The 19,463-nt window shown below is 40.1% G+C and overlaps 1 protein-coding gene across 1 annotated transcript in view; it reads left to right on the top strand.

Moving 5' to 3' along the window:
- The window catches only part of LOC109427373 (uncharacterized), a 39,534-nt gene extending 25,365 nt beyond the window's left edge, over positions 1-14,169 (top strand). The window contains exons 3-5 of the mRNA XM_062845017.1: positions 2,499-3,127; positions 3,306-3,747; positions 12,995-14,169. Of these exons, the coding sequence (XP_062701001.1) occupies positions 2,499-3,127; positions 3,306-3,747; positions 12,995-13,341 (1,418 nt within the window). The 3' untranslated portion in view covers positions 13,342-14,169. The remainder of the gene's footprint in view (positions 1-2,498; positions 3,128-3,305; positions 3,748-12,994) is intronic.
- The last annotated feature ends 5,294 nt before the right edge of the window (positions 14,170-19,463 follow it).

Raw genomic sequence — 19,463 nt, 5'->3', positions numbered from 1 at the left:
AATCCCACACAGCGTCTTTAGAAGATTTTTGGACTCCTAGAATAAAAAAAAAAAAAAAAAAAAAAAAAAAAAACACACACACACACACACACACACACACACACACACACACACACACACACACACACACACACACACACACACACACACACACACACACACACACACACACACACACACACACACACACACACACACACACACACACACACACACACACACACACACACACACACACACACACACACACACACACACACACACACACACACACACACACACACACACACACACACACACACACACACACACACACACACACACACACACACACACACACACACACACACACACACACACACACACACACACACACACACACACACACACACACACACACACACACACACACACACACACACACACACACACACACACACACACACACACACACACACACACACACACACACACACACACACACACACACACACACACACACACACACACACACACACACACACACACACACACACACACACACACACACACACACACACACACACACACACACACACACACACACACACACACACACACACACACACACACACACACACACACACACACACACACACACACACACACACACACACACACACACACATTTGCTCAGTTCGTCGAGCTGAGTTGATTGGTATATGAGACTCGGCCCTGCGGGCCTCGGATCGAAAGTCGGTTTTTCGAGCGGTATTTATTCTTATGGGTGTAAGAAGGGTAAAAACAACTTCTAAAACTTCTGCACAAACTACTATTATACGGTTGTGCCAAAACCCAAATTCGAAACAATTTTTTCGATTTTTGTTTTTGGCAGGATATATTCGAAAACATGATTCCTTAGATGGTTGATTGATTTTTTTTATAAAAATATGTTCTGCCTGTGCGTAAGGGTACTTCAAAGTTTTGAGAAAACTGAAAAAAAAAAACGCTTTTTCTATTTCTGGATAAGCCATGCCCACAGACATTCGAGTTTTAAAGGATGTTTTAACGAGAATAAAAATAATTCAATCTACACTTTATAAAGCTGGAGCATTTATTTAACTTATAGTGGGATTTAATTGTTGTTTTCTGCATGCTTAATTCAGAAGCTTGTTTTTAGCTATTAGAAAATCGAGGTTTCGAAAATATCGATTTTGGTGTTTGAATTCATTTTTCATGTTCAAAAGAATATGTTTTCAATTCAAACTAAGGGTTGCATAATAGATGCGTATGTAGAAATACACGGATATATTTTTTGCAATTTTTATTGAGCTTAATTTCATGCGTAGAAAACAATTTGTTAAGCGATGCCATTGAAAAATACAGCATTTTGTGCAGAAGCTTTGAAAGGTTTTTAAGGGAATGTTCTACCGCATTCAAACGACGTGTTAAACGCAAATTCTAATGATTGGCATTTCATGCTAATATATTAGGGCAGGATATGTGTAAAAATAAAGTTTGTTTATGCATCCATTCCCAAATGGCAGAGCAGCAAAGTTGTGCCCATACTTTCTGGGACACCTTATAGATACAAAAAAAAAACAAAAATCAGAATGATCTCACCCAGTATCATCTCGTCGGATGACTGCACGTACTTACGTATTGATTCCTTCAATGGTTTTAGGTAATAAAAACCGTGGCTTCTTTTTCTAGCGCTATATGGCTTGCTATTCTTATTGTGCATCTTTGAGAGCCCTAAGCTTTCCAAAGTTAATAACGACCATCAGTAGAAACGAATGCTGTTGGGACATCCGTTGCAACTGGAAACCAATATCACCTCTGCATTAACACAGTTGTCGTGGGAAGTACAAATATATATTTTTTTAGAAAAAAGAAATTAAAAAAAAAACAACCAATGAAAACATATTGGATAAACACCGGTTCTTCTAAGAAACTTCGACCAATTATTCTGGTTGTGAGATAGTGAGGGCCCATATAGCCGAGGCGGTAAACGCACGGGTATTCAGCATGACCATGCTGAGGGTGACGGGTTCGATTCCCGGTCGGTCCAGGATCTTTTCGTAAAGGAAATTTCCTTGACTTCCTTGGGCATAGAGTATCTTCGTGCCTGCCACACGATATACACATGCAAAATGGTCATTGGCAGAGGAAGCTCTCAGTTAATAACTGTGGAAGTGCTCATAGAACACTAAGCTGAGAAGCAGGCTTTGTCCCAGTGAGGACGTTACGCCAAGAAGAAGAAGAAGAAGAGATAGCAAATTACATTCCATTTCAAAATATCCTAACCAGTTTTTTTCCTTTTCTTAAGAATGCTTGCTGGATTTTCTCGTATGCCTTTCAAGATATTTAGTATTACATATACAATTTTCAATGACATCACTAAGAGTAGTCGGAAATCTTATCACATTCATAAGAACTGAAGTACTGACATTAACCAATCACAAAAAGGTTAGATTTTAGCCGTAATAAATCTCAAATTACTTTCGTTGCTATTCCAGGTATTGGCGTCGGTTTGGCCACATCTGCCGCCTTCGTCGCACTCAACCACTACTTCTCGAAGAAACGTGGTCAAGCCGTCGGCTTATCAATGGCCGGCACAGCCCTCGGAATGCTCATCATGCCCCAGCTAGTACGCTTCCTATTGGAAACGTACGATTTCCGGGGCGCAGTCCTACTACTTAGTGGCCTCGCCCTGCACGCCGCCGTCGGGGCCACCCTACTGCAACCCATCAAGTGGCACCTGATAGAGGAAGAGGTTGACATCGAAATGGTGGAAGCACCCGCCATGGGCATCATCCTGGAACAGGAAGACGACGGCGACAACGACAGTCTTCCGGAGATCAAGACCCTACTGTTTCCGCGTCGGGACCGGAAACTGTCGGAGAACTGTCCATCGCCGCAACCGAACGGGCTACCGAAGCGGCCGACGTTCCCTCGGATAACGTCCAGCGTGAGCGTTCAGGCTGCGCCGATGGTTGGCGGTATGCGGACGAGACCCTCGTTTCCACGGATCACGTCGACGGCCAGCATGAGCTTGGCGCTGAGGAAGCGGCGGGAGTCTGTCGTTTCGCGACTTTCGGCGCTCGATTTCACCGGCAGCGGAAGCTGTATGCACATACACGTGGATGTAAGTATGATTGGATGATCGCCTTCATATGAAAATAACCGGTTCGAATAACCCTCGTGCTTGTAAGAACGAGCTTTTTTGTTTCACTCGGTTCACACATAGATGGCAGCACTAGCGAAAGCTTACTCAAAGCTAACGATTTTCCCTTTTTATGTTCTTTTCCATCCTTCATCCACAGACGGGCGATGCTGACGCGGAGGATGTCGACTACGAGATCATTCGGCGCGTAAATACTCACGTCGGTTCGTTCGCACGTGCTCCGAAGCGCATCGACACGGTCAAATCGGAGCTGGGTCTGGAGATGGTCAAACCGAAAGTGTCCTTTCTGCAACGTTTCACCGCACTGATGGATGTGGGCCTGCTGCGGGATGTCATCTATTTGAACATCTTGTTTGGGCTATCGATTTTCTACGTGGCGGAGATGAACTTTAAAATGGTGACGCCGTTCTTTCTGTCCAGTTTGGGTTTCAGCAAGGCGGAAACGGCGTACTTTTTGTCGGTGTCGGCACTGACGGATATTGCGGCGCGAATTATTGTACCGCCGATTGGGGATAAGCTCAAGATACGGAAGCGGTTGCTGTTTATGACGTCGTTGGTGTTTGTGGCCATCACTAGATCGAGTAAGTATCAGCTGGAATGGGTTAATAAATGCAGATGACCCATTGGGACAGAGTCTGCATCTCAGTTAAGGTTTTCTCTAAGCACTTCCATAGTTTCGGTGACAGGCATGGACACTGCCATACTACGCATATTTATTGTCCCATGTTATATGGAAGTACCATGGAACAATTCATGCACTGAACGATAGAACATACTCTATGCCTAACGCTACCGGTGGAAGTATAGCCGTATATCTGTCCGAGTGTAGAATTAGTAAATGTTAAACTACACATAAATAAAACAAAAAGTTTAACTGTCCCCATGATTGTCCCATATGTGCAATTTTGACAATATTAAGATTTTGTAGCTTATTAACAGTATATGAATGATAGTGTATGTACTAGCATACAGGGAAATAAAATCAGGTAATTTATGCGTCCACTAGCAGTAAGGAAGTTATGAAAATTTAAAACAATATAAATCCTTGACCATGCTCAAGTCTGTGGGGCATCTGGACTCCCCCACAGTAATTTGTCCTTCACCGCGTTCGGCGTGGTGGACCCTTTTCCTAATCGTGGAATTACAAAAAGATCTTGAATACAAATCAAATAAGCGACAGTTGTGAGGATCACTCTTCGCGAGGAGCGGGTTAACTACCTAGGTCTTCTCTAATGAAAATACACAGACGCTAGGTGAACCAACTGCTAAAAAGATTGATCTTGACGCCCACCTACAAACTGTCGCAGTTTTCTCTGGCATTTCCCCGTTTCGGTAACCTCTCAAACCGAAAACTTCCGAATCGACGGAACCAGCTAGTCTTGCATACAATCTTCAGCCATATGATTATTCTAGGTGAAGTCAACCGGCACCACAGAGTATGGAGTAGCCGATCCAACAATGCCAGAGGAAAATGTGTCTTTGACATCGCTTATAACAACAACGAGGCGATCCTAAATGATGGCACTAGCCAAAGACTCCTCCAGATGTGCATTTCTGTCCAAATAATTCTGTGCAAATTTTGTACAGGAATTTCTTCCGATATATTTTAAAGAATTTCTCCAGGAATTATCCTTGGGGTTTCTTCAGGAGCTTCTCGAGATATTTCTCCAAAATACTGTGAATATTTCGTAACTCACTGGATCTATCCATTCCCCGCCATCTTGGCAAACTACAATAGAGTCAATTTGCATAATCCGGAAGCACACGATGAAGACGATTTGCACCGCCAAAGCTCCTCTCTTCAATTAGACAGCTTCACACTGACAAAGTCGTCATGGTGCTGGCTGTCACTGATACTTGCTAGGGGACGGATACGCAAGGGGAATAATAGTAAACTATATTCACACCCCACAAATACCATCTTGAAACTATGTAGTCTATAGGTTGCTTCAGAATGTCTTCTATTGAGGATTCTTTAAAAATTTCCTTCAAGGATTTCTGCAGAAGCTAGTGCATGTTTTTTTTCCAACATTTCAGAAAGACTTCCTCCGGAAATGTTATCAGATTTCTTCTTTGAGATTTCTCCATGAGTTCTTATAGAAATTTCTCAAGTAATTCTTTTAGCAACTTCTTCAGGGGTTTTCCAGGAATTGCTCCAAAGATTTCTTCAAAAGATGTAAATCCAGGAGAATTATTTTTTTCACAGGGATTCGGAGATTCTTTCAGCAATTTCTTTAGAGTTTTCCTTTTAAAGTCAGGATTTTTTTTCTAGGAACTCTCGAATTTTTTTCTTGGAATTTCTCCACAGGTTTTTTCAGTTTCATTCCATATATTTAGGGATTTTCTGAGCCTCTCAGGAGATTGATCTGGGAATTATTCCAAAAGTTTTTCCCGAATTTCCTCAAGATATTTTTCAGGTTATGCTACAGGAATGTCTCCGAACGTTTTCTCAGCAATTCCTGCAGAAATCAGAATTTATTCGTTGGCATTTTCAAGGCTCTCCAGTTCTTCCGAGTATTGCTTGATTTTCTCAGAAATTTGCTCAGTGGTTCTCTAAAGAATAACTCCAGCATTTATTCTGTTTCTGATTTTCATCATAAATATCTTCATAATGTGCTAATCTTTTAAGAAGTCGTATAAGTTTTTTTTATTCTTTCAGATTATTTTCAGGAGCTGAATTCCTTCAGGAAGTCCTGCAGAGTTCTTTCAGAAATTTGCTGAGAGATTTTTTTTATGAATTTCATCAGTACCTTTGTCTGCCATTTTTAAAGGATTTCTGCGGACATTTTTAGAAGAATTTATCAGAAATTCAGATTTCTTCAAGAATCGCTCAAGCAGAAAATTCTCAAGCAATTTTTATCTTCAAATTACTTGCAAAGTTCTTGCAGAAGTTTCTCATTAAACATTTTAAAGGAATTAAGAATATATTTTAAGGTGTTTCTTCAGGTATTTTACCACGTATTCTTCCAGAAAATCCTCCAAAAATACCTTGAGAAATAGCTTTGGAATTTTTGTCCAGGACTCTTGAAAAATATTAGGAAAATATTCAAGAATGTCTTTTAGGAATCTGAAAAAGTATCATAAGGAATTTTTCATTGGATTCCATCAGACAAACCTCCAGGGATTTCTTTAGACACTCTTTTGGCGATTATTTCAAGTTCTTTTCCAGTAATTTTTGTGCAATTTTTGGAAGAACTGAATGAAATTGTGGAGAAAATGTGAAATTATTACAAGAAATGAACCGCAAGAACAATTTTTAAATTGTCCTTGTGCGAGTTTCTGCAGAAATGACTGATGGCATTCTGAATTGCTGACTGAATGACTGAGAATGACTGAAGGAATCTCTGTGTGATTTTCAAGGGAATGTTTAGAGAACTCTCTGAAAAACTCCATGAAAGAACTTTTGAAGAAATCCTTTACTGAAATTAAAAAAAAACCTTTAAATTCTAAATAAAGTTCTGAAGATATTTTTGAAGAAATCCCACGAGGATTTACAGAAGGATTCCCAGAACGAAGTTCAGAACCAATCCAAGCTGGAATTTATGATGAAATTTTCAGTAGATCCCCAAATATATTTCGGGGAGCATTCTTGACTGAATCTCCACAGGAATATCTAAAAAACGGAGAGAAAATGTTGAAGGAATCCGAGGAACAATTTCTGAAGAACATGCAGGTAAAATACCTGGAGAGGCAGCTCTTGCTGGAAATCTTAGAATTATTGTACAAGTTTTTTTTCAATTATTAGATAAATTCTTTGACGAAGTTATTGGAGGATTTTCTGACAACATTCCCGGAGTAATCTGTGTACGTATTTTTAAAGAAATCCCTGTATAAATTCCTAAGAAACATTTCAATAAGAATACCTTAAAGAATCCGTGGAGAAATTCTTAGTGTTATCTTTATAGGAATATCCGAAGGAAATACTGAAAAACTCTGTACGACCTCAAGCAGAAATCTCCGGAGGAATTCTAATGCTGAAAAAAAAAATGTAAGAATCTCTGGAGGTATTCCTGATGGATTTTCTGGATGAATCGCTGAATAAATTGCTGGACAGAATTCTGCGGAATTTTTCTGTACAACGCCATTCTTGACAAAATTTCCGGACGACTTATTGAAAATATACCTGCAAAAATTTCTGAAAGAATCTCTGGAAGATTTTCTGAAATAAGAATTTATAATTTTTGAAAAAATCTAAGAATTAAAATTCTGAATAAATTTCTTGTGAAATTTTTCAATCAAATCCCTAGGAGAATTTCTAAAATAACCCCTGGCGTAGTTTCTGAAGGAACCCTTGGAAATTCTTGAAGTTTTTTTTTTATATCTTTATTAACTCTTGAAGTCCTGAAGGAAAATCTGAAGGAATCCTCAGAGAATTTCTTGGAATTTTTTGGATGAATTTCTGAAAAAGAAATTGCTGGAGGACTTTCTAAAAGAAACTTTGACAGATTTGGGTTCGAATTCCTGGAGTATTTTTTAGTAGAAATTCATAGAGCAACTTTTTAAAACATCCACAATAGATTTCTTTAAAAAAATCTAAAAAAAAAAACAATCAAACATTTCTGCTGGAATCTCCTGATAAACTTCTCAAGGAATACCTGGAAGAATTTCTGAGGAAAATTAGAAGAGTTTCCTAATAATTCTGTATTTGATTTTTTAAAGAAATCCTAAGTGAAATTTCTGGAGAGATTTCAAATTTATGATATTCTAATGGAAACACAGAAAGTTTTTCCGACGAAATCTGTAGATGATGTTGAGGAATTCACGCACGGATTTTTTTGAAAGAAACTATCAGGTTTATTCTGCGCGGCGTGTGAGGTGAGACGAGTCGAATGAGGTGACAAAAGTCGACTCGCCCCATTTGATTTACATTAGTCGTCTCACGTCACGTGGGACGAAACCGTCCGTCTCAACTCAAACGCCGCGCAGAATAAGCCTTTATGGAAAGAATCTGAGGAAACCCATGGAAGGTTTTCTAGAAGAATTGGAGAAAAATCTGGAGGATCCTCTAAACGAAATTCTGAAACAAATTTTTCAGGAATTTCTGAAGCAATTCTAGAAGAAATTTTAATAGGAATCCGTAAAAACTTTCCTAAAGGAATTTGATGGTGCAGTTTTGGAAGAAATCCAAGGAAGATTTTATGAGGGAGTTCTTTGATTTCTGGGGTAATCTTTACCAAACTAAAGGATAATATGAACTTTTTAAAGGCATCTCTGGAAGAAGGAATTCCTGAAGGAATTCTTACAAAAATTTCCAAAAGCATTCCTGACCGAATCTCTTAAAAATTCCCTGGAATATTTTCTAAAGCAATCGCTGAAGGAATTTCTGATGATATCTAAATGAATCCTTAGAAAAAAATGTGGAGGAATCTCTCAAACAATTTCTAAAGTAATCACTAATGAAGATTTTTAAAAATCATGGAGGAATTTCTGAAGCAATACATGCAAGATTTTCCAAAATGATATAGTGAGAAATTTCTTGTGAACTATTCCTTCGAAATTTCTCACTTTTTCTCACAGACGTGGTTTACACAATATCTGAAACAAGAAAGCTACTTCAGTTAATCAACCGGCACGCTACCGTTGAACTGGAAGTACAGTCTCGTAGTACCGATACCCAAGAGCTACCCCCTGATAGCAGTCACCAGCAGATTGTTACCAACAACATTCATTCTTGTCCAGGTATAGTACCTGAACGTATCTAACAAACCTTGGAAGTGCGGCGAGTACCTAATAACCCGCTGAATTTCATTCAGAATTTCCTCATAAACAGAGCCTTCGTGGTCCTGATAGGTAACCACCGATTGAAGATCACGAGAAAAAAAGATCGGAATGCCTAAAGGCTCTGTAATTTCTGTCACACTCTTCATCTTAGCAGTGAATGGGAACTTTCAGATATTGTCGAAAGGGATGTACATACTTATACAGTGCTGAAAATGTCATTTCGACATATCTAATTTCAACCACCAACAGCTCATTTTAGAAGCTGAACCTGAGACTATGTTATATGGAAACATTGTGCGGCTAGTCCAGTTTTACAAGAAAGTCGCGGAAAAACTTCACTTTTTCGAATGTTTATGGTAAATGTCACGGACTATCTTTGAAAAGCAGTCAATTTTGAAAATCTAAAATTATATTGAAAATGTATTTCTATAGGTAAATCCAACGGAAGCGAACGATCCCTCCGCATCTGGTGGCAGGAATGAGAACCTTATGAAAAACGTGGCTCTTCCAAAATTTCACATGGCGTAGCATAGGCAAAGTGCACGTTTTTTACTTTTTCATATCGAATTCCGCATCGTAGAGAAACAAACGAGCACTTTTTGGAAAGAACATTTACTTCTCTTTCAGATGCGCTTAGATCCGGTAGGTACTTACGAACAATGTATGTGATTAATTTGAGGAGCTCTTGCTATGCCTCCGGCGGACAATCTTCCGGATTTTTTGTTAGCTGGCCAATCCGGTGTCTGTTGCCGTGGGCATCGAGATTGATGATAATAGAAGCCATTACCAATGAAAAATAGCAACTACCAAAGCAAAATATTAGTAAATTTTAAAGACGAAAAATTGCATTTTTGATGTAAACAAACGATTTTCTCCTCATTTCACCTAGCGCCTCTACAATTGGGAGTCATCCGGATTCGCCTATTGGAAGATTGTTTAGATTGCCCTTCAAGAATTTCTAGTTGTCGCGGGTTTTTTGTTCGTTTTTGTATCAAATACAGTAAAAGCACAGACAAACAGACGTAACTCTTAAAGAAAATTCATCAACAACTTTTGCCCGGAGTCTTTTTTATGAGCACACTGCCACCTGTTGGTATAATCGCGCGAGACACTGTCGGTCATGATGGATTTCGATTTGACGTTTGCTAACACGCACACTACTACACAAATCGCATGTAATTTTCGTTTGCATCATTCAGCAACATGTACACTGGCAAACGTCAAAGCGATCGAACACTAGCGCCTCTGGTGGAAAGATCGCGCAAATCAAATGAAATTTGAACTGATGGTTAAATGCATGTGCCAAGCCGTTTCGAAGAGTGTTACGTCTGCTTGTCTGTGCTTATATGTATATTAATGTTCGGGGATGACATCCTAGTCACCGGAAAACATTCACGGTCAATCCGCCGAAAGATACATGTGGCAGTGAATGCCGTCACCAAATGGGTTAGTAACACGGGCTTCGATATTTCTTCTGAAAAAGGTCAAGACTACACATCTGCAACATGACTCACTGCTCATCAAAAATTTCGATTACGGCTAACGTAAAGAGTATCGCCGTGAGGACGACCCTTTATTTCGAGAGATTGTCGCTTGATCGACCGCTTTCCTTCTTCAACCACTTTTTCACTGTTAATGTGAGCTGTAAAAAACGGGTTAAATGATTCTCAGCTTATCATCCAATTGGTTTTTTTTTTTTTCCTGTTCGGGTTTGTCACTGCGACCAGTTTTTAGATCTATTGTGACATTACCCGTATCCTTAGTGTAGTGCATGTCGCATTACTCAATTGCCATTGAGGGGCAATAAAGTATCGATTTTGATACAGTTTTTGTTTTGTTTTCTTAGAAAACAAAACAAGAGTACTGATATTGGCCATGCATCGGAAACCTAGCATCACCCTTGTTTTACTGCTAAATTCTCCCCAGGTTTAGGACCCGGGTTTTAACATTAGCAGCAATATCATTTCAATAATGGGACATGTGTTCAGTAATAAGGATTCTAGTATGTTCCTTGCGTACTAGCACTTTCCAGTCTTCGAAGAGTTAGTACATACATGGATCCCTAACCCAATTTGATTTCTTTTGCATTGAGTTTAGCCTCAGATGGTGAGGTTTTTAACTATATGCAAAGTAAAGTTGGTAAACTTAGTTTTATTCAAAGACTGGAAGTCATCACAACACCAGTAGCAAGGACTAAATACTATAATGCCTATAATTATCAGAACACATATTCCAAAATTGAAAAATAGGACGACACTAGATTTCGGTTTGGTAGATCTAACACCGCAACGCAACCCAAAATGGCGATCTACCCACGCTACGGGCTCCGTTAAAGATCGAGCATGTTTTAAACCCCCTCAACCTTTCATCCATCAGCACGGGTCGCCTGACACCTTGGATTGGGGTTCCCTGTTTGGTGGACTTCCAATTGGTTACTTAGCTATCTTGTCATGCGACACCACTCCAGATGGCTATAATGCTGTAATACGTATTCTACGGAATCGAGATTTCCAGTCGGGCACGGGACAACCTCTAACCAGTGTTGGTAAAATCACACTCAAAGCGCACTCATGAACCGCTCCTGCATGAGCAAACTCGCACGCGATTCTGGATCATTTTCTCACGCGCGAGATTTTCATGCAAAATCTCGCTCTCACGAGTCAAGCGCCGAAATATCGTACGCTTGTAAAGCTAATCCAAATCAATTTGAATGGCATTTAATGTTATTGTATGCTAGATTTGCTGTTGTTCTATCATAAGATCCCAAAAATTTCGATGTAAATAATAAGAACACCAAGAAATAAAGCAATGAGTGAAATAACGAGTCAACTCATGCATGATTCTTTCGGCGGTGAGTTTGGCGAGTCAAGAATCGCGCGGGAAACAACTCGATCATGAGATTTGAGAATTTGAGTTTTTACCAACACTGCCTCTAACACTTGCCTCGACCTACAACAATGCCAGATGCCCGAGCGATTGCGGGACTACTAGTTACCATCCTGCCGAATCCAATTACTCAGAAGCCTGTGTGTTACCTTTCCGGTACAAAGTCGCTCCGCTTCTTGGATACCACATCGTTAGCTTTCTTGAGAAGACCAGGGAAGACGACCAGACTTGCGTCCTAAAAGAGAATGCAAACTCTGCTCTCACTGCTGCTATGGCCAACATCCAGCCTCCTCTGGTGACCAGGCATCACCGAATCGGATCAAGAAGCTGGGTGGCTAGGAGACCGCAGATAGCCGAAATCAGCAAGACACATTTCCGCTACTAAGTTCTCCGTTTTTCGGTCGAAGTTGCGGTCATACATTTGTAGGAGGATCACCGATGAGGAACTAGCGGGGATTGAAAAATCTTTTAGCGTAGGTAAAGTCGCAGATCCGGATGGAATTCTGAGCACAGTCGTAAAAGTAGCCAATGTAGAGGCTCCCGAATTTCTGCTATGCTGAAATAAGTATTCGCTGATAACTTGCGGTTGTTCCATAGACGGTATAACCCTTAAACGAAAATCCACCATCAAAGACCAAGGGGTTCTATTAGCTTCGAAGCTTTCATGTATCTTGGATTCTTCAACATCTTGGATGTATTACTTCAAAGGCGGCTTCCAAATGCCTTGGATTTATATATTAATAGTTGAGTCAACAGGCTCCATATGGAGAAGTCACTTGTCACCTGATTCTGGTTCTATCGGTGTGAGGTATCGGAACTACAGATGAGGTGGCGCGTTGACTGGAGGAGTGGCTATGCCAATAGCAACCAAAAGGTGGTCGGGAGTCGCCCGTCAACCATGCCATACCATAGAGAATGTTTAGGTCACTTGGGAGGCTGGCAATACGCCATCACCATACTTTGATATCCTCCTTAAAGAGCGAGTCACGAAGCCCGCTTCGAAGCCCCTCTACGAAGCAATATATTTTGGATAACCAGAATGGACACACGATGGGCTTAGCCACAATGGACACGGCTTAGGGTTAGGTTGGGAAAGTAGTTCTTTATCCTTCATTGGCATCGCTACCTAAACTATCTTCTTCTCAGGAGAGGGATTCCGATACCCCTTCTACTGTTTAGTGAATACAAGTAACACATTTGAAATCTTTTCCCTCATTTCAGTCGTGGCCCATCAGCGAACTTACACCGAACTAATGGTGTGGCTGTCGATCACGGGGTTCTTCCGTGGCGTCGCGCTGGCCAACTTCACCCTGTGCGTGTCGGAGTACTCGTCGCTGGAAAAACTTCCGGCCGCCTTTGGGTGGCACATGGTCGGCAAGGGGGTGTTTGTGATTGCATTCGGGCCCCTAATTGGAGCAATTCGTGACTGGACCGATAGCTATCCCATCTGCATTCACGCACAGTCGGTGTGCATTTTCCTGTGCGTATTTGCCTGGCTGATCGAGTTCGCCATCAAGCGGTTTCGCACCAAGAAGGTAGTGGAGGCCAATCCGAGTATGGCGGCGTAAGTGTTTGCCTGGGAGATGAACCATAGTTGCCTAGCGGAAGATGTATTTTTACAATAATGGAGAATTATCGAACGAACGTTGATGTTTGATGTTTTAGGAACAAATTTTCCTATTTTCTAGGTGAAACTAAACATTATCGAGTAAGCATAAGACTGCGATATACATTTAGACAAGGTACACCCCATATTTGTTTATACCAACGAAGTTTTAGCAAACAATATAACGCGGTCGTACGGTAAAGTATAACAAACAAGTACTTACAGAAACGCGTGAAACAGAGGTATCAACGTCAACTTTTAAAAGTATGAGAACAGTATTAGGTGAAATAAAACTACTACATACTAATGTTACTCAAATACATCTATTCGAACTGGCGAGTACTGAAATTGAGCGAGCCTTATAGAGCTTAACCTGATGATTATTAGGAGAGAAATAAAATATTACAGAAATCCTAACGAAGACGGGAGCTGTGTTGTTTCGGATAGGTTTTATCCATGTTAAGTAAAGGACGACGAATAGCAGTCGTAACTATAAGCGCCATCTTCTGGTAAAGATGATTTCATAGCGTATACTTATAGGAGTTTTATGTTAGACGAAATAGATTGTTAACCGATGATCAAAAAAACCGCGCGTAGGACGTAGGACATCAGAACAATATTCTAAATGTTAGGTAAATTTAGTGGAACACAGAGTTACGGGAGAATCTCGAAGGGGTTTCACATACACCAGTGTGTATATGGTTAAGATGAAAGTGATGCCACAGTGCTAAATAAAATGATAATAAATTATGCGTACGCGGGGGAAATGCTGTATCAGTGTATACTTGAATACGGAGTTATGATTTGTGAGAAAATTCGTTATGGTTTGCTTATTTGTGCCCTGTCTTTCGAATTTAAAATTTTGAAATTATCGCTAAACCGGTGTGCGATGAAAATAGTTCGAGTGCTACATTTGTTTGGCAATGATTAATCCTTATGAAATTTAAACGCCATACTGAATCCAAATCCTACACACCAAAAAATCGATTTGAGGTTTCAGCAAAATTTTGCTGAATTTTGCCGAGCTGAAGGTTTCAGCAAAAATTTTAATGAAATTCAGCAAAATTTGCTGATTTGTTCAGTAAACTCTGCTGATCACCAGCAACGTTTTGCTGAAATTCAGCAAACTTTGCTGAAAGTTCAACACAAAATTTTGCTGGACCCTTCAGCTCGGCAAAATTCAGCAAAATATTGCTGAAAGCGTTTACTGTGTAATTTGGAGTAAACTCAAATAACTCTGTTTCGAGATATTTCCAAAAAAAAAAAAAAAAAATTCTGGTCCAAATTTAATATGTAATACAATGTACTGAACATCGCCTCCAGCAGCTTTATCATCAATCATCTTCTCCCCATTCCGAAACAAATGAAAATCTCCATAAAATCAGTGAATTCTCACCAAAAATCGCTACACAAATTAAGATAAGTCCATATCATCAGGTTGCATTTGGTGGACCACCCAAAATCCTAAGCAAGTTGCAGCGTAATCAGTACGCGATGCGCAAGCAAACCTCCTCGGGCGATGCGCATCAAATGTGTGATGATGGCTCCTGCCCGCTCTCGCTGCATGACGAACCGAAATCAATCATTCGTCACTCGGGCACAATCATACAGTCAGCAACGAACAACGAAACGTTTGCTTGGCTCGAGCATACGATGCTTAGGGCCCAAATTAGGACCCTGTAAAGGATTGCGTGGAGACCACCCGTTGTGACTGTTGGATGTTTAGCGGAAATTATTGTCACACTCCATCAAACCGAGTGAGTTTGGCATTGCTGGGATGGGCATTTCATCAAGACCGTCAATTCTAACATCTCTCGTTTGTCGAGAATTCTATCAAGTTTTTTTTATTCCGCACGTCATTCGATGACTTTACAGCGCACCATTTGTTTTGTCTCAAAAGAAAACTGATGTCATGTTCTTGACTATTCAGAAACAACAAGTACTGATCTTGTTTTCGAGGATATGTATACAATTGTGTGTACTGTAGGTGCTAATGTGAGTGACTACAAATCCAAAGGTCCGAGTTTTTCCACAGATTAATTTATACATTCCTGAACATACCTTCTGGAAATAAAAGCAGCTAATGGTAAAAATAGGCTCAAAAAAGTTTCTTTTTTATTTTTGCGCAATTAATAATTTTAATTGATTAGGTCTAAAAACAGCCTTTCAAATCAGCTAAATTCCTCTAATAATTTCTCCCAAAATTCCTCTAGGAATTTCTCCAGAAATTCCTCTAGGAATTGCTCCAGAAATTTCTCTAAGAATTCTCCAGAAATTCCTCTAGGAATTTCTCAAGAAACTCCTCTAGGAATTTCTCCAGAAATTCTTCTAGGAATTTCTCCCAAAATTCCTCTAGGAAGTTTTCCAGAAATTCCTCTAGGAATTTCTCCAGAAATTCCTCTAAGAATTTCTCCACAAATTCCTCTAGGAATTTCTCCAGAAATTGATCTAGGAATTTCTCCAGAAATTCCTCAACGAATTTCTCCAAAAATTCCTCTAGTAATTTCTCCAGAAGTTCCTCTAAAAATTTCTCCAGAAATTCCTCTAGAAATTTCTCCAGAAATTCCTCTAGGAATTCTTCCGAATATTCCTCTGGAGGAATTCCTAGGGGAATTCCTAGAGATATTCGAGGAGGAATTCCTAGAGAAATTTGCAAGCAATTTCCAGAGGAATTCCAAGAGAAGTTTCCAGAGAAATTTAGAGAGGGATTTCTAGAGGAATATTCGGAGGAATTCCTAGAGAATTTAACGGAGGAATTCCTGGATGAATGATGTTGGAATTTCTGGAGGAATTTCTGGAAGAATTCTGGAGGAATTTGGAAGGAATCTCTAAAAGAATTTGTAGAGGAATTCCTTGAGGAGTTCTGGAGGAATTCCTAGAGGAATTTGTGGATAGATTACTGGAGGAATTTCCGGAGGAATTCCTAGCAAAATTTCCGGAGGAATTCCTAGAGGAACTCTCGGAGGAATTCCTGGAGGAATTTCCGGAGGAATTACTACAGGAATTTTTGGAGTAATTCCTAGAGGAAATTATACGGTAATTGCTGGAGAAATACCGAAAGAAATTTCTGGAGGAATTCCTAGAGGAATTTCTGGGGAAATGACTAGAAGAATGTCTGGAGCAATTCCTAGAGGAATTTCTGGAAAAATTCCTAATGGAATTTCTGGAGAAATTCCTAGAGAAATTCCCGGTTAAATTTCTAGAGGAATTTCTGGAGAAATTCCTAGAGGAATTTTTGGAGATATTCCTAGAGGAATTTTTGGAGCTATTCCTAGAGGAATTTCTGGGAATTCTTAGAGGAATTTCTGGGAAATTCGTAGAGGAATTTCTGGAGAAATTCCTTGAGGAATTCCTGGTGAAATTTCTAGAGGAATTTCTGGAGGAATTCGTAGAGGAACTCTCGGAGGAATTCCTGGAGGAATTTCCGGAGGAATTACTACAGGAATTTTTGGAGTAATTCCTAGAGGAAATTATACGGTAATTGCTGGAGAAATAGCGAAAGAAATTTCTGGAGGAATTCCTAGAGGAATTTCTGGGGAAATGACTAGAAGAATGTCTGGAGCAATTCCTAGAGGAATTTCTGGAAAAATTCCTAATGGAATTTCTGGAGAAATTCCTAGAGAAATTCCCGGTTAAATTTCTAGAGGAATTTCTGGAGAAATTCCTAGAGGAATTTTTGGAGAAATTCCTAGAGGAATTTTTGGAGCTATTCCTAGAGGAATTTCTGGGAATTCTTAAAGGAATTTCTGGGAAATTCGTAGAGGAATTTCTGGAGAAATTCCTTGAGGAATTCCTGGTGAAATTTCTAGAGGAATTTCTGGAGGAATTCGTAGAGGAATTTCTGGAGAAATTCCTAGAGGAATTTCTGGAGAAATTCCTAGAGGAATTTCTGGAGAAATTCCTAGAGGAATTTCTGGAGAAATTCCGAGAAGAATTTCTTCAGAAATTTCTTTAGGAATTTCTGGATTCATTCTCAGAAGAATTTCTGGGAAATTCTTAGAGGTATTTCTGGAGAAATTCCTAGAGGAGTTCTTAGAGGAATTTCTAGAGGAATTTCTGGAGAAATTCGTAGAGGAATATTTGGAGAAATTCCTAGAGGAATTTCTGGAGAAATTCCTAGAGGAATTTCTGGAGAAATTTCTTGAGGAATTTCTGGAGAAATTCCTAGAGGAATTTCTGGAGAAATTCCTAGAGGAATTTCTGGAGAAATTCCTAGAGGAATTTCTGGAGAAATTCCTAGAGGAATTTCTGGAGAAATTCCTAGAGGAATTTCTGGAGAAATTTCTAGAGGAATTTCTGGAGAAATTTCTGAGGAAATTCCTAGAGGAATTTCTGAGGAAATTCCTAGAGGAATTTCTGAAGATTTTCCTAGAGGAATTTCTGGAGAAATTCCTAGATGAATTTCTGGAGAAATTTCTTGAGGAATTTCAGGATAATTTCTCAGAGGAATTTCTGGGAAACTCTGAGAGGAATTTCTGGATAAATTCCAAGAGGAATTTCTAGAGGAATTTCTGGAGAAATTCGTAGAGGAATTTCTGAAGGAATTCCTGGAGGAATTGCTAGAGGAATTCCTGGAGGAATTCCTAGAGGAATTTCTGGGGGAATTCCTAGAGGAATTTCTGGAGGAATTCCTATAGGAATTTCTGGAGAAATTCCTATAGGAATTTCTGGAGGAATTCCTATAGGAATTTCTGGAGGAATTTCTAGAGGAGTTCCTTGAGGAATTCCTAGAGGAGTTCCTTGAGGAATTCCTAGAAGTGTTCCTGGAGGAATTACTAGAGGAGTTCCTGAAGGAATTACTAGAACAATTCCTGGAGGGATTCCTAGAGGAACTCCTGAAGGAATTCCTAGAGGAATTTCCATAGGAATTCTCAGAGGAATTGCCGGAGGAATTCCTAGAGGAATAATGTAGAAATATCTGGAGGAATTCCTAGAGAAATTTTTGAAGGAATTCTGGAGGAATCCCTAGTGAAATTTCTGGAGGAATTCCTTGAGTGTAATCGGTTCATTCCGACGCAATTCCTGGTTTCAGTTTCTTAAATGCCTGCAGGCGAAGAATCAGGTTTTGATCACCTAAACACAGGATAAACATAAAAAGATAGAAGATCTGGCGCTATGGCCAAAGCGTCCCCGGAGCAGGCTCCTCCAGAGCATATTCCGGTGGCCACGGGTTGGCCAGGGAGGTCATTAATCCTTTTTATGGATAATAAGATGGTGTACATATATGAAAAATGGTGAATATAGGGCCTTCGCATGCCTAGTTTTGGCACTATGGTCAAAATTTCTTCGGGCACATTCCGGTGGCCACGGGTTCACCAGGGTGGCCGTTGGTTCGCTAAGATGATGGATATGATGAATCATCAAGAAAGAGCCGCCGCATGCCTAGCTTTGGTGTCCTGACCAAGGCGGCCTTGACTGAATGCCAAGGTTTCCGCGGGGGCCATTCCGACACTCGCGACAGGACCAGATCGGGTTGGTCGGTTCTATATGTCCACTACCAACAGTACCAACCAAGCTACCAAACACTCATAATCAGCTGGACATTTTTGCCTAATACACCAATATGCTATCTAGTACTGCAACCATAATTTAAAGCGTATGCCGTGTACTGAATACCCGACGCGATCGCTCGTGTGTCTCTTTATGGTGCGACTGATAGAGGGTTTAAAACGGATTCCAATGAATATTCTAGAGTAGTTTTACTAATAAAATGCAAAAAAAAATCCCTACGCGCACAAAGCCATGTTGTTGGTAAAAATTCAAAATTTCACATCAATCTGTCTGATCGCTGTGCGCAGCAGGCACTGATTGCTGTGCGATGACAGGTGGCCGACCGTTTTCATCGAGTCGTTTTAGTGAGTCGAGCATTCGTTGTGCTAGACTATTTACTCGACATCCATCGACTAACTCGTTTTGTATAATTCGACAACTATCGAGTCACATGAAATTACGGTCGACTCGAGTTATAAAATAGCCCCCTAAAATGCTTCTAAAACCTCTTGAAATCTACCTGAAAGCCCCCAAAAGCCCTCTAAGAAGCCTTGAAAACGTCTCAACCAGCCTTGAAAACTCCTGCGCCGCTCG

The sequence above is a fragment of the Aedes albopictus genome, chromosome 1 (assembly GCF_035046485.1).
Source record: "Aedes albopictus strain Foshan chromosome 1, AalbF5, whole genome shotgun sequence".
NCBI classification, from domain to species: domain Eukaryota; kingdom Metazoa; phylum Arthropoda; class Insecta; order Diptera; family Culicidae; genus Aedes; species Aedes albopictus.
Note: the sequence above shows the minus strand (reverse complement) of the source record. Positions and strands in the feature narration are given on the sequence as shown.